The 14,463-nt window shown below is 34.7% G+C and overlaps 1 protein-coding gene and 1 long non-coding RNA gene across 2 annotated transcripts in view; one reads left to right on the plus strand and one right to left on the minus strand.

Moving 5' to 3' along the window:
• The first annotated feature begins 5,049 nt into the window (after positions 1-5,049).
• On the plus strand, positions 5,050-5,792 carry LOC120216549 (WPP domain-containing protein 2-like). The gene has a single exon (XM_039213926.1). The coding sequence runs from the start codon at positions 5,170-5,172 to the stop codon at positions 5,629-5,631; it is 462 nt and encodes a 153-aa protein (XP_039069857.1). The 5' UTR covers positions 5,050-5,169; the 3' UTR covers positions 5,632-5,792.
• A 4,355-nt stretch (positions 5,793-10,147) lies between these two features.
• The window catches only part of LOC120216615, a 28,165-nt gene continuing 23,849 nt past the window's right edge, over positions 10,148-14,463 (minus strand). The window contains exon 3 of the long non-coding RNA XR_005525067.1: positions 10,148-10,695. This is a non-coding gene — a long non-coding RNA (uncharacterized LOC120216615). The remainder of the gene's footprint in view (positions 10,696-14,463) is intronic.

A 14,463-nucleotide genomic window follows, 5' to 3' on the forward strand; every position in this document is an offset into this window, starting at 1 on the left:
TTCAATGTTTGGTTTCTGCAGGTTAATCCTGAAGCGAGCTGCGTGAAATGGATGTATGAGTGCAAAAGTTGATTCAATAATTGATGAGGAAATAATTCATTATTATTATTATTTTTTGATTGTTTAATTGATTTGTAAAAGATGATTTGTAAATGTTGATTTGTTTAATTGATGTGTACATAATTATTATTTGTGCTTGTTTAATTGATTGAAATGTAATAGTTTATTTGTTGATTTCGCATTGCGATTTTCATTTTCGCATTGCGATTCACTCGTTGCGATTTTCATTTAGCATTGCGATTCTCTCGTTGCGATAGTCATTTCCGCGTTGCGATAGTCATTTCCGCGTTGCGATAGTCAATTCCGCGTTGCGATAGTCAATTTCGCGTTGCGATAGTCATTTCCGTGTTGCGATAGTCATATTCACGTTGCGATAGCCAAATGAATGTCTAATAAGTGATAACAACTGAACATATCATAGCAATGTTCAAACTCAAGTTACTAATACATGCCTAACTGAAAATGTTAAAAGTTCACACATAATACAACGTTTGCATTTAAAAATCACCTAAGTTAACAGTCCCAAAAGGTGAAGCCGGTTGTGATTGGGATTTTTATGAGGATCCATATTTTGGTAGAGGAAAATATGATTGTGATGGCACTGGTGATCCACATGTCAACCTTGTATGACCACTTTTCTTGCACCGACTACATGTCGATCTCTTCTTCTCTTCACCCTTAGACGGTTTACGATCGTGACTTTTTGGTCGGCCAGGTAGCCTTCTGTCCATGGCTGGTGGCAAAACTGTTTGTAAGTAATCTGGTATGTCCCACTCAGAAGGATGTGGAATAGGGTAGACAATCTCGGCACAAGTCTGTCGATATACTTCTGTAGTGTAGCAATCCATAACGTATGCGCTTGAATCATCTTGGTTTAGATAAAGAGAAACTTTTATAACATGGCCACACAGATAACCAGCTGTTTTCATTTCATACAACTACACGTCTTTGCATTTAGATCGACAAGCCCATTTAAGTTATTATCCAGTACTTCAAACAAAGTGTTTGAACATGGTTCAACTCTCCATGACGTTGACTTCACAACACGTTTCGTTATCTTTTTTTCAGTCCATGGTGTAACACGATGTTCCAATGTTCCTGTAAATTTAAATAAATAATACTTAGTAAAATATATGATAAGTTACGAATTTAAAGAAATAATACATGCATGGTTTCTTTTCTTGTTGTACCACTGTTGAATAGAGGCTCGAAAAAACTCCATTAACATAGTAATGGGTAATTTCCGGGAATGACGACTTAGAGCGTTGATTTATTCTGCACTATTAGACGTCATGAAACCATATCTTGCTCCAAGTTGATGTACTCTTGACCATCTTTCAAACCCAACATCTTCTAGTGTTTGAGCACACTGAGGCAAAACACGTCTTAAATAGTTTATATGCTTATTAAAATCCACTTCCCGATAAGCTTTTACAACCTTCCAGTATGTCCATTTGTGATTTTTTATACCAACAAACCTTGATTTTAGATTTCTATACAAATGAACACCACAAAGTCCATGAAAAACATCTGGAAAACACCTTCTAACAGCGTTGTCAATTGAGTTTGCCCTATCGGATATGATTTTCAGATTGCTAATAGGACCTATGCAATCCCTAAGATGCCCCATAAACCATGTCCATGAATCAGAGGTTTTAGATTTGCCAACCCCGCAAGCTATTGGCAGTATCCCATTGTTAGCATCCATGGCTACTGCTAATAAGTTTACTCCAAGGTATCGACCTTTTAAATGTGCTCCGTCAACTATAATAACTGGGTGCATGCAATTAATAAACGAACGAATCTACAAAATCATATACACAAGAAATATAATCATTTAAATGTGAAATGCATGTAACTAACAAAAATGAGTCAACAAAATTATATTGGTTTACTAACCGCAGCACCAATGGCGATAAACAGCAACTCAAAGCGTCCATCTCTATCTGTTTTGATATGAGTTACCGACCCAGGATTTTTCAGCTTTAAATTGTGGCAATAAGCCGACAGTTGGGCAAACGATGCTTCTGGCGACCCTCTCAACAATTCCAAGGCATAACATTTGGCTCTCCAAGCTTGAGAATATGAGATACTAATCTTGAACCGAGCATTCATGTCAGTCATAATTTCATGTCCCCGATATACCCTGCCATTCAAAAATATTAACTCAGCCATAAAACCACCCAACACTTTTTTGTTTGCCTGTCTATGGTGAGGAAAAACTTGGGTTCTTGAACATGTATGTTTATCAATAAAATTCCTAACTTGAAACATTTCGCAATCTTTTATCCTCTTTGCAATCATACGCCACGTACAGTTTTTGTTAATCATACACCTTGTTTCGAAACGATCTTTGCTTGATTTGTTAACTTTTAGTTGATAGCCATCTTCCACACATTTCGTATACAAAGCTATCTTCAAGTCTTCCTTTGTATCAAAACATTCATCTTTCTTGATTCGAATAATTTTTGTGTAACAATCAACTGCTATCTTTACCAACTCTTCTTCCGGTATCTGAAGTAATTCTGGCATATTCCAGTTATACTCCCGTGGCATTTTCTTCGGGGACTTTTCTTTGGGGATTTCTTCTTCTTCTTTTTCTTCTTCAGTGTTATATGAATTACAGAATAGATGTTCAACATGTTCATTTACAGTCGTAACTTCCTCCTCATTATCATCAACAACATCTTCCTCGGCAACGACTGTTTCATCATCAAAATTCGGGTATTGACCAATATCAAAATCATTACACGCAGGGTCTGTTTCTTCTTCTGAAAAATCATCAAAATCCGAGTATTGACCAAGATCAAAGTCCGGGTATTGACCAAGATCAAATTTCGAATACTGACTAGTACTCACAATTTTTTCTGTTGGCTCATCATCGTCTAACTGGTCAATACGAAAACCGGAATTTGGTGCTGAAAGTTAATTGGGATTTGGATTAGGGAAAGGTTGTGGGTTTTGAGATTGTGTTTGGTATTGGAAATGTGGTGAAACAATATTTGCTTGGTGATGAAATTGTGGTGGAACCATTAAATTCTGAGCACCATAAACTGGGGTTGAAAAACTTAGTTGATTACTACCCGCTACTGACCCAACTTCACTACTTCTAGGTTCAACAACATACAATGTAACATCATCACTTAAAACACTAATGTAAGCAATGAATCGTTCAACATCTTCATTGTCGGTTAACAAATAAACTTTACCATTTCTCTGATAAGATAGCCTAAATCCACTTAGGGGCTCTAAATTCAATTTATTTGCAACACGTAACATTAGAGTTTCATAAGTTAACTTTTTTAATGACAGTTTTAGTTGAAGATTCATGGGTAAAGGCATATATTGTAAAACACCATGAACATTCTCCCATGACCCTCCAAAACACAAATCTATCCAAACATGATCAACATTAGATGATTTCATTATTGTAAATTAATTTACTAAACAAACGAGCTGCGAAACTAAAATATGTTGCCGGATGGGGAAGGATGTCGTTGGATATAGGAACGGATGTTGCCGGAGAGAGTGATAGATGGAGATGGAATGAGTTGTGATTTAGGGATTTTGGTTATGAGTTGTTGCTGCTGCGTAGTTATATACCCAAAACATTTGTGTTGCGAAACTAAAACCTGTTGCGAATTCAGAAATCGAGTTGCGAATTTGAAATTCAGTATTACGATAGTCAGAATCTCGTTGCGATAGTCAGATTCGCGTTGCGATTTACGTATTCGTATTGCGATTTACATATTCGTATTGCGATTTACGTATTCGCATTGCGATATTCCAAATTCGCGTTGCGATTTACGTATTCGCATTGCGAATGCATTGCGATTTACATATTCGCATTACGATTTTCCAAATTCGCGTTGCGATTTACGTATTCGCATTGCGATTTACGTAATCGCATTGCGATTTTCCAAATTCGCGTTGCGATTTACGTATTCGCATTGCGATGTACGTAATCGCATTGCGATTTTCCAAATTCGCGTTGCGATTTACGTATTCGCATTGCGAATTAGGAAAAGCGCAATGCGAATTAGGAAAAGCGCAATGCGAATTTGGAAAATCGCAATGCGATAGTCAGAATCGCGTTGCGAATTATCGATCGCATTGCGATTTAGTTGGTCATTTTGGAAAATCCAAAAAAAGTTGGTTAAAATCGTATATTATAAGGCATTTTTGGTCACTGATGTTATTTTCTCTTAAAACAATGGTTGCTTGGTGTTTGGTAAGGGTTGTTAGAAAAAAGGGTATGAGTTTGACATAGGGTAAGTTGATTCTGTTTTTATTTTAATTGATTTGGTCGAATTGGGTCGTAGGGTTGACGATGGCACAGTGACTGGTATTAATGGTGACGAGAGTGGCTTCAATTGAAGTGGTGGCGGTGCAACTTCATTAGCGACTGGAGGCTCATTGGCAGTGAACATCAACAACTACTGTTGATGGCTTAGGGTTAACCAAACTAGTTTATGTTCTAGGTCATTAGGGTTTTGTACATAAGGGCTTCAATGTGTGGGCTCTGTAATCTGTAAAATAATAAATAATAATAATAATAACATAAAATGTTTAGACCCGAATAAAAATAAATATCTACAACCAGTAAATGGGCCTTCAACATAGGTAAAGCTTCTCAGTTTAGCTTTTTTTTAAACAAGAAAATTGTGGGAACGTTGGAACCTGCTTAAGTTCCAAATCAGAGGGGACAGTAAAATGGGTTTGTGGGAGAAGGTCGTTTGTTGCGAAGTAAGCCCATGGGGCTTAAGTTGTTACCACTTGGCAGCTGAGTTGGGTTCGAGTTTTGAGCAAGATAAGGGTGCTTCTTCAGGGATAAGAGGCTGCCCATTCCATTGCCTGCCTTAATCGAAAATCAAAAATTGATTTGCTGACAACCAAATCACAAACACCTAAACAACAAAGTAAATGCAGAAATTTGAAGTGTTTTAGTAATTGAAAAGTATTCCATTTGGAGCAGATGCAGATTTAAGTAAAATTGGTGTGTCCCTTTCATTTCAACCTACATCGGCCCAAGTCAACCCACATTTCTTTCCTCCTTCCCTCAAATGTACCATCATTAACAAACATTTCTGATTTCCCCCTCCCAAAGAAATGGCTGACCCCGAATCCCCGACTGCTAACGACTCTACTGCGGCAACGCAAACCCAAGTAGACGACACCGCCGCCAAGCTTAGCAACCTCACCTTTAAAATTTGGCCACCCACCCAACGAACACGTGTCGCTGTCCTCAACCGTCTTGTGGAGACGCTGTCGTCCGAATCCGTCCTTTCCAAACGCTATGGAACGATCCCTAAGGAAGAGGCTTGCGCCGTGGCCAAGTTGATCGAGGAGGAGGCTTTTTCGGTTGCCGAGGCATCGTTTTCCACTGACGAGGATGGCATTGAGATTCTCCAGGTGTATTCCAAGGAAATCAGCAAGCGTATGCTCGATGCTGTCAAAGCTCGAACTGCCGCTGACTCTACTCCCTCAGGTTCGGCAGAGGCAGACTCGAATAACGTGGGAACTGCGGTTTCTGAGGAGAATTCGTCCTTCTCGGTCAAGGACGAGGATTGAGTTTGAACACTCTCGTCTCTTTAGGGTCCTCTTTGTTGTTTAGCTTGATAATGGGTATTGCTAGGGTTTATTAGATCTGTTTTGTACGGACTATTAACTATTGCGGGATGCTTGCTTGCTTGCTTATATACCATGATCATTGCGAGATACTTAATTGCTTATATAGCATGATAATAAATTAATAATATCTGTCAGTATCTTGCGTTTTTTGTTTTTTCTGTGTTTCCTGTAATCTTGATGGATCCTTGCTTTGTTCATTAATACAGTGCAAAATGAAGGGTGCTTGAATTGTTATTCATTGATATTATGTATTCATTATAGCTCATCAGCATTTCAGCATTCTGTGACTTTATTACAGTGTGTGTTTCATCCCCCGTTTCAACAAATTCAGTCATTAGTTTCATAGGAATTAGACATCTGTTGTTCTGAACTTGCAGAACATTATGGAATCAGGAGTGATCCAGTTGAAAATCATGTATGAGTTTAGATGTAGGATTTCTAAGCGGAATAGGTATCTGCATTTTATTTAGGTCATTTCTTCAATTCATTTTTATTCTATTTTTTGGCCCCGGGGGTTGCTGGAATAATTGTTGATTTGGAAAGTTAATTTGCATCTGAAGGGATTCTTGGATTCATTATAGTCATCAAGATATGAAATTATAGGGGATTTCTGCTGTGAATTAGAGTCCAGTAGGCAAGGGATAGTATTGGTGCTATAGAGAAAGAGTAGATATTCACTGGAAATGCATTCTTATGAACTTATCTCTTTGTAATATAAACATCCAGTTGATCTGAATGAGGTAGATACATGCTTGAATTTGAACGACCTATCCCTTTTCTGTATGAACATGATAGGTAGATATTTCCTTTTTATGACACTGAATCTTTTTATGAACATGATAGGTAGTGCATTAGTTGATTTCTCTGACAGCTTCAAGCCTTCCTCTCAACTATTATTTCCGATTCTTGTCGTAGCTTAAGCATTGCATTGCATTGCAACATAGTCGAATTTCTGGTGGCATTCTCTATCCCATACCTCCAGCTAGCATCTTGATTGGATGATATTTTATGTTGTTAATGCCATTGGATCCTGTATTCTCTTTTGATGTTTGAATTGTAGGTGGATATCATCCGACTTCATTTTCAAAGGTAAATGAAATAATCAATATTTAAACCTTGTTTTTATCATGCTTCATTTCCATCTGGTGATTGCTTGACAGTTGTGAGCTTCCGTTCTCATAAACTTTGTGTTGCATTCACCTATTGTTGGAGTTTTTTTCATGCATATAGAAAAAGTTGTGTAAGTTTGGAAAACAAAAGAATTTGAATTATGGATGCCATATTTTAAAAATAACTTTATAAACTAACTAGATTGAACTTTGAAGTTCGATATCAGACAGTTTTCCTTGTCTGCTGTGCACTTTCATTTGGCTTGCGCAAATAGCTCTAGTCCAACTGACCGTATTCCCTCTCCCACCATGGTTGGGTTTTTGAGTTGAGACTATTCCCAGTTTCTTGCTTGCTAGGACTTTGTGGGGCTTGAGGATTGAGCTCCATGCAAGTGCTTTCCCAGCAACTCATTTTGGGGAAACTTGTTAAAAGAGTACGGGATTTTTTGTTTCAAAATTTTCCCGATAATTTACCATTGTTTTGTTTGGTTGCTGTTCTCCTTTTCTGAATGTTTTTGCTCGGAGAATTTTGTTCCTTAAACAGTGGTACGAAGGCTAAAATATTCTTAATAATTTTGTAACAAAATTATTTTTTTCTCATGTTCTAGTGTATGGGTTAATAAAATAATTTCATTCGGTAATTTTAGCAACTTAATGTTGTTTAATTTGAACAAATATATATATATATATATATACTTGAGTTTTTATTAATAAATTTAAATTTAAATTTAAATTTGTGAGAATTAGTTTTTGAAAAACTATTCAAAACTTATATAATAATTGATCTATTCATTTATGTACCACATAAAAGTTAATCACAGAATATGGAAGAAACGATTCAACGTGCATTAGCTGGAGTTCTTTACTCGAACCTTAACATAAATAATCCGGTGCAATATGAAAGCTGATCATAATACCAAATGGGAACCACCACCGATGGAAAGGGTTAAAATCAACACGGATGAGACGAAAAGGTTAAATGTTGATCTAACGTCGTGTGGTAGGGTGATTCGAGATAACAAGGGTCAATGGATGTTGGGATTCTTGAAAAGTATAGGCTGTTGCACCGTTATTAAGTTGGAATTTTGGGGAGTTTATAAAAGATTGTGTTGTGCATGGAATTTGGGTATAAGGAAAACCATAATAGAGATGAATAACTTGAAAGTTGTTCGATTGTTGCATGATGCATGCGGGGAATATCATTTACGATTGTGCAACATATAGTTATTTTGGCATGGCATGGAAAAAATGGCTTGGATTCTACCTTTTGGAGCTCATGTTTTCCACATACTCCCAGAGGCGTTATTTTCGCTGTTTAAAAACGAGTATACTTAGGGACGGACGCATGATCTTAAGTAAGTGGGTGCGAACTTGAACTTATAAAATTTGGGCGGGGGACGAAAACATATTTCAATAGAAAATACATAAAAAAATCTAAAATATATGACAATTTTAGATTTTTAGAGGGCAACCATCCCACCCGCTCCCCAGGTCCATCCCTGAGTATACTAGGGCAGAATAAGTGGTCTAATTGAACATTTGCCTTCGTAGCGAAAAAGAAGCTTTGGAAGTGAAGTGGCAGATGTGTTCCACTTTGTTTTCATTTGCAGGGTGTCAAAAAAGAGTATTTCGTAGCTACTTAAATTGCTGAGTTTTGGGCGAATGCATATAGTAACCAATGTTTTTAAAACCGGATTAGACATTGAACCGGTGAAGGTACTGATTTACTGGTTCAACTAGGTTCAACTGCGATTGAACCGGATTTTATATAAAATAATTTTTTTTAATTTTACATAATATTCAAAACAATATTAATATATATGTAACATTTTTTTAAGTTTACAATATTAAAAGGTATAATAATATCATAAGTCATAACATATATAAATTAAAAACCATAAAATCAAGTGAAACAAAATGATTCAAATCAACTACAACATAATATTTAAGGTAAAATATATTAAATAATAAATATAATTATATAACTATAATCAAAAAAATAAAATTGAGGCTTAAAAAATCATAACAAATGATGTCATTTGGTTTAATTTTTTTTTTTTTTAAAAAAAATCGCACATGGCTAAGAAACATAGAAGAGCATCCCAACTTACTTCTATAAATAATAGAGGTAATTTGACATTCAAAATCATGGAGCCTTTTAGTGAGCACAAAGTGAACTATTCTTTCGCTTCAATTGAGCTCAAATTTTAGGCTTCAATCGAACTTCTAATTTTTTTTGAGTTCGAGCCTTTTCGAGTTCAAGTTTTAATATTATATTTTGAGTTCAAGTTGAACTTGATAATTTTTAGCTCGTGAGTTTTTGTATCGAGTTGAGCTTACTTTTAAAGTTTTCGAGTTCGAGTCGAGCTCAGCAATACTCGAATGTGACTTGGCTCGTTGAACAAACGACGTTGTTTGGTTTAATTTTTTTTTAAAAGAAAAAATGTGAACCGGTGGTTCAAATCAGTTTTCAGCCGGTTCACCCCAGTTTTACCGATTTTCAGTCGGTTTATTGCTAGACCGATTATGTGAGATAATCGGACCGGACAGGCCACCGGTTCACGGTTCAACCGGTTGAACCGCCGATCCGGTCCGGTTTTGATAACCATGATAGTAACATTTGAAATTCAATTTTCAAAACTTCCACCAGCTTTCCTAACAATTTGATGACTTTCAGAATCGAATATTTGACTAGGAATGTGGCATTTGCTTATATTATTGGTGCACATTTCACACATCCTCATCCACAAAAGGACAGAAGAAGGCGGTGTTGCCTTGCCAGAGTTAGGTGACAGTATTTGACAACATTAAGCAAAAACAAAGCCGAAAGCTTAAAGCAATTTTATTTTGACCAAAATACTTGGAAAATATTTCAACTAAATTTCACAATGAAAAGAATAGGATGAATACGAACATGATACAAACATACAAGTAAATAAAAGAATTCATAGATTAGTTGTTTCCTTCACAGGGTATATAACATTGGAAATCTAAAGTCCTTATTGACGGTGTTCTTAATCTGTGATCCATCTCAAGCTCAGCTCTTACGACGGGGTTGTTAACATTATCGTTTATCAATATCAACGGAGGCAGGCAGGCAATAGTCGACAGAGTAACACATCGGCAAGGACAAAGCAATATCCGTGCTTTTCTTTTTAAGCTTGTGTTTTTCGGGGTTTGGTAATTGATTTAGATCGCATTATTAGATCCCCAATGTTCTTGCTTTTCAGATGTGTTTAGATCACCTCTACGATGACTTCTTCTTACTTTCTTGGAGGGAAAAAGAAAGAGAAGTTGTAGACAATCATACAAAGCTTAAAGCACATCATCAATCAATTCTTCGTCATCAAAAAGAATATAGTTTCCATCTTTTCACTATAAAAAAGTATACAGATTATCCTAATTCTGATCAAAAGTGTATCACTAGTCACTACCTATACTGTCAAATTACAAATACAATAAAAAACTTATTTTCTTAAACGAATGGGAAAACAAATCTTCTGTTGACCCTGACGGAGCTTAAAGAGGAAAACAAGAGCTGTAGTTTACTAATCTGTGCATCAAGTGGAAGGCTTCCACCTGGGGGAAAGAAAAAACGAGTCCCCGATAATATGCATTAAGATTAATGTCCAGGACCTTTCCTGCTTGGTCCCGAGGCTAATCTAAAAGCCATTCGCTTGGACGAAGGAACACCCACCGGCAACGCCTTATCATCAGCTCCCCCTTCTCCTTGCCTTACCGGAACAACCACATTTCCCCCCGTCTTGGTTGAACGAAGGGCTCGCCCATGGACAGCATGTAGCTGTATTGAAACCAGCAACGCCAATAGACCCAGCACAAAGAGGACACGCTTCATTGATGAATGAAAGATGTTGAGCTAGTTGTTCTTGATCTTCTTTAACACAACAAATGCTCCTTAAATTGCTTTGAATTGGGTAATCTTTAGTCGTTGAAATATTGGTGTGGCAGTGCTAGCTATCGCTCTGTCTATATATAGAAAAGGATCTTGCTTGATGAGGACGACGAGGAGCTTTGCGGAAGTGGGTCCTTTTGACAGGGGATTCTTTGACTCCGCCTTTCTCTCCGTCCTCTAACCTTTACTATAACTATATTTTAAAAAAATTGGGTTTACTTCTTTTTTTTTTTTTGCGGGTCAATGCAAAGATCTACTAAGCTACTATATAATTATTTTGTTTAAAAATGTTGTGGATATTCACAAGTTTTTACCCATATTATTATTATAAGTTATGTATAACTTAATATTAAAAATTATTTAAAATATGATTAAATGTGTATCTTGATGTGAATAATTTATAATAATTTATAATTATATTTAGATACAAAATTATTAAATCTCGACTAATAGAAAAATAATACTTTATATAATTATTGATGATATGATTCTATATAATAAAATCATATTTAATATGTGTACAAGTATGATGTAAAAGTATATAATATTTATATTGATAGTTTATATGTATATAAAATTAAAAACAAGCATATTAATTTTGTTAAAATTAAGAACATATTAATTTTGTTAACATAGGACACTGAATAAAAATAAGCATCATTTTATAAGTATATTTTTACATTTTTTATCAAATAATTAATAATAATAATAATATATGTAAATTACATCATTCTTCATTGAATTTTATTCTCTTTCCTATTTCAATCATTGTATTTTTAATTTTTCCAATTAACTAATTGAATTTTCGAATTGCTCCTATTTTGATCACTCTAAATTATTTAATTATTATTTTGGTATGACATGACATTTTTTATTATTAAAATATAAAATAATATAAAATAATCACCGCCCACCGTCAACCTTTAGAACTAGTAATCGTTCGGCCCAAATTCCATAGGTTGATTCGCCTAAACCCCATGAGTTCGAATTTGGTGATTATTTCACCTGAAAATGTCTCAAAACTCGTGAATATCGATTGAAATGTTTTGATTTACTCACTTTTGATCTCTTATTCGTGGTCTTCATAGTATGTTCTGACAAAATGGAGGTCGGATTCGAACCTACAAGGTCGAGGTGAAGTGATCCATGAAATCCTAGATCAAATGACCACCATCTACGATTTTCAACGACGATCGATATTTCGGTTTTCTCATTTTTGATTGGATTCGGAGCATGTTTCGATAAAATATAGGTTAAATTCGGACTCAATAGGTCAAGATGAAGCGGCCAATGAAATTTGAGACTAAAGATGACAATTTAACTCTAAACTGATGGATTTTAAACTGATTTGATAAGATAGGGTCAGATTTTTAAAAAAATAAAGTTTGGGTTAGGTTCTAGTGAAGGATGAAAAAACTCCGTCCCAACCCGACTCGAAGTAATAGTGTAATTTCTTCAAACAAATTTATTGATGATTTCTATAATACCCCTCTATCTATTGTTTTTAAATTAAATCATTATTTTATATTGGGTATGGTCGGGTTGGATCGGGTTTATACTATAAAAACTCGGGTCAGGTTAGAGTCGGGTGGAGGGTATATATTTTTCGAGTCGGGTCAGGTCGGATTCATATAGAGGGTATATATTTTTTCAGGTCGAGTCAAGTTGAAGAAAAACTCGACCCAACCCGACCTGTTGTCATTCCTATTTGGGACTGAGCGGACACCATCTAAGACCGTCGATGGTGGCTTCCAACGTCGACGAACAGTGGACGACTATCTTCTATTTATCTTTTATATTTTCAATTATTTTTATATTAAACAATAATAAAAATGACACATCATATCAAAATAATAATAACAATTCAAAGTGATCAAAACAAGAATAATTTAGAAGTTCAGTAAATAAAATAAAAAAATTAAAAATACAGTAAGTGAATAGAAAAAAGAGAGTAAAATTCAATGAAAAATTATATATTTTACCCTAATATTATTTGAGTAGAAAAACCCACCTTTGCTGCATATTAACATATACACAACATGATGTCACGGGGAAGAAGGTAAGAAGTATCGAAATTTATAAGAAAATTACAAGCCTTACAAACTCGGCTGTAAATATTTAAATATTTGATAAATTTTAAATCTAATTATAATTGTATCTAGGAACGATAGGAATAAAAGATTAAGATAAAGAAGATAATAAAATACTCTAAGAAAGAAAAAGTAAAATATTTCTATTAAATATAGAATTCATGAATAAAGAAAATATAAAAAAAAATTAAACAACTCTATCAATGACTAAATATGATTATTTTAAATATTTAAATTTTAAACAAAACGGATAGATAAAGTAAATCTAACCAAGTGAGCCTATTTGCTTTCTGTGTGCATGGCCACGTTCTACCCAGTTTGGCTTCACACACTACCGAACATCCAACCGTGTCTTTACATCTAGTACGCGGTTCTTCTTTTATTTTCCATTACATTTTTTTTCAAATTATTTATTTTATAAAAATGTTAGATGTTATTATGATGTTCAAATAATTATTTTATAAATTTTTAAAAATTATAAAATAATCATTAAAACTTGTATAATATTACAGTGATATTTTATAATAGTTAAATAAATTTTAACGATTACTCTATAAAATTTAAAAATTTATGGAAAATACTCATTTGAACAATATTAAGTGATCATTAATGTATTTTATTGAAATTTTAAATATATTATAATACTAAATATCAATGTATCCCATCCTTTTTAAGAAATTAAATATATATGGATGCACAAAAAATATTTAGAAAATAGAACAAAATATATCTAATAAAGTTTTTAAATAAATATAACTTGTTAAGATCATCTTTTATTGGAGTTTAAAAAAATATTCGTCATGAAATGTTGATGACTTGGCAAGAGTTATAAATAACTTTTAGCGACTGGGACAAACTATGGACTAAATTCAACGAAAAATGAATGAAAAATAAGTTTATGCATGTTGTTTACGGCTATATACTCCTCGTGAGCCTTGATGTCCTTATCTTAAAATCCTCCAGTCTAAGTTGATTTGATTCTAAAATCTTATTATACCAATAGGCTGTGAACAAATGAAGCATTCAACGTTCTCCGCAAACCTTGTGAACCACGCTGAGTATTGTTTATTGTTTATTCCTTCCCCTATTGTAGAACAAAAGTAAAACAGTAATTCCTTCAAAAGACGATTATAGAAGCCTGAAACAGCAGAGCAGACCGTGCCGCATTTGAAGGATTGATACACATGGCCGAGCCCGTGCAGTTTCAAACATTCTATACCATTACCAAACTTAGCTGACTATACACAAGCTGTTGACATCTTGCATGATTAGTCACGGGCTCAAATTATATATATTATTTGATTTCAATATAGTATGGTAATGAATCTTTTGATTACCTGGAATTCCATAAATATCCGTAATTGTAGATTTGTCTTACCCGAAAGTGTAATGTGAGCAGATCACATGCAATACTTATCGAGCAGACCAGCAGGGCCAGAAAAGAACAAACAAGTTCCATGATAATAACCATTTAATAATCGTCTTACTCTAAACATTAGTATTATAACATTTTCAAACATTCTTCATTTTTCAACAGGGTCAGAAAAGGACAAGGCCCTGCGTGTTGCGTCTACCCTTATTTATACCCCCAAAGAATCGACCAGCCAGCCACCAAACAAAAATTTGGAGTCTTCCAATACCGTAGGAGCGCAGGCAGCAG

The sequence above is a fragment of the Hibiscus syriacus genome, unplaced genomic scaffold (genome assembly GCF_006381635.1).
Source record: "Hibiscus syriacus cultivar Baekdansim isolate YM2019G1 unplaced genomic scaffold, ASM638163v2 tig00110162_pilon, whole genome shotgun sequence".
NCBI lineage: Eukaryota > Viridiplantae > Streptophyta > Magnoliopsida > Malvales > Malvaceae > Hibiscus > Hibiscus syriacus.

Coding starts and splice junctions, on each gene's coding strand:
- LOC120216549 (XM_039213926.1), top strand. CDS start 5,170: ATGGCTGACCCCGAATCCCCGACTGCTAACGACTCTACTGCGGCAACG.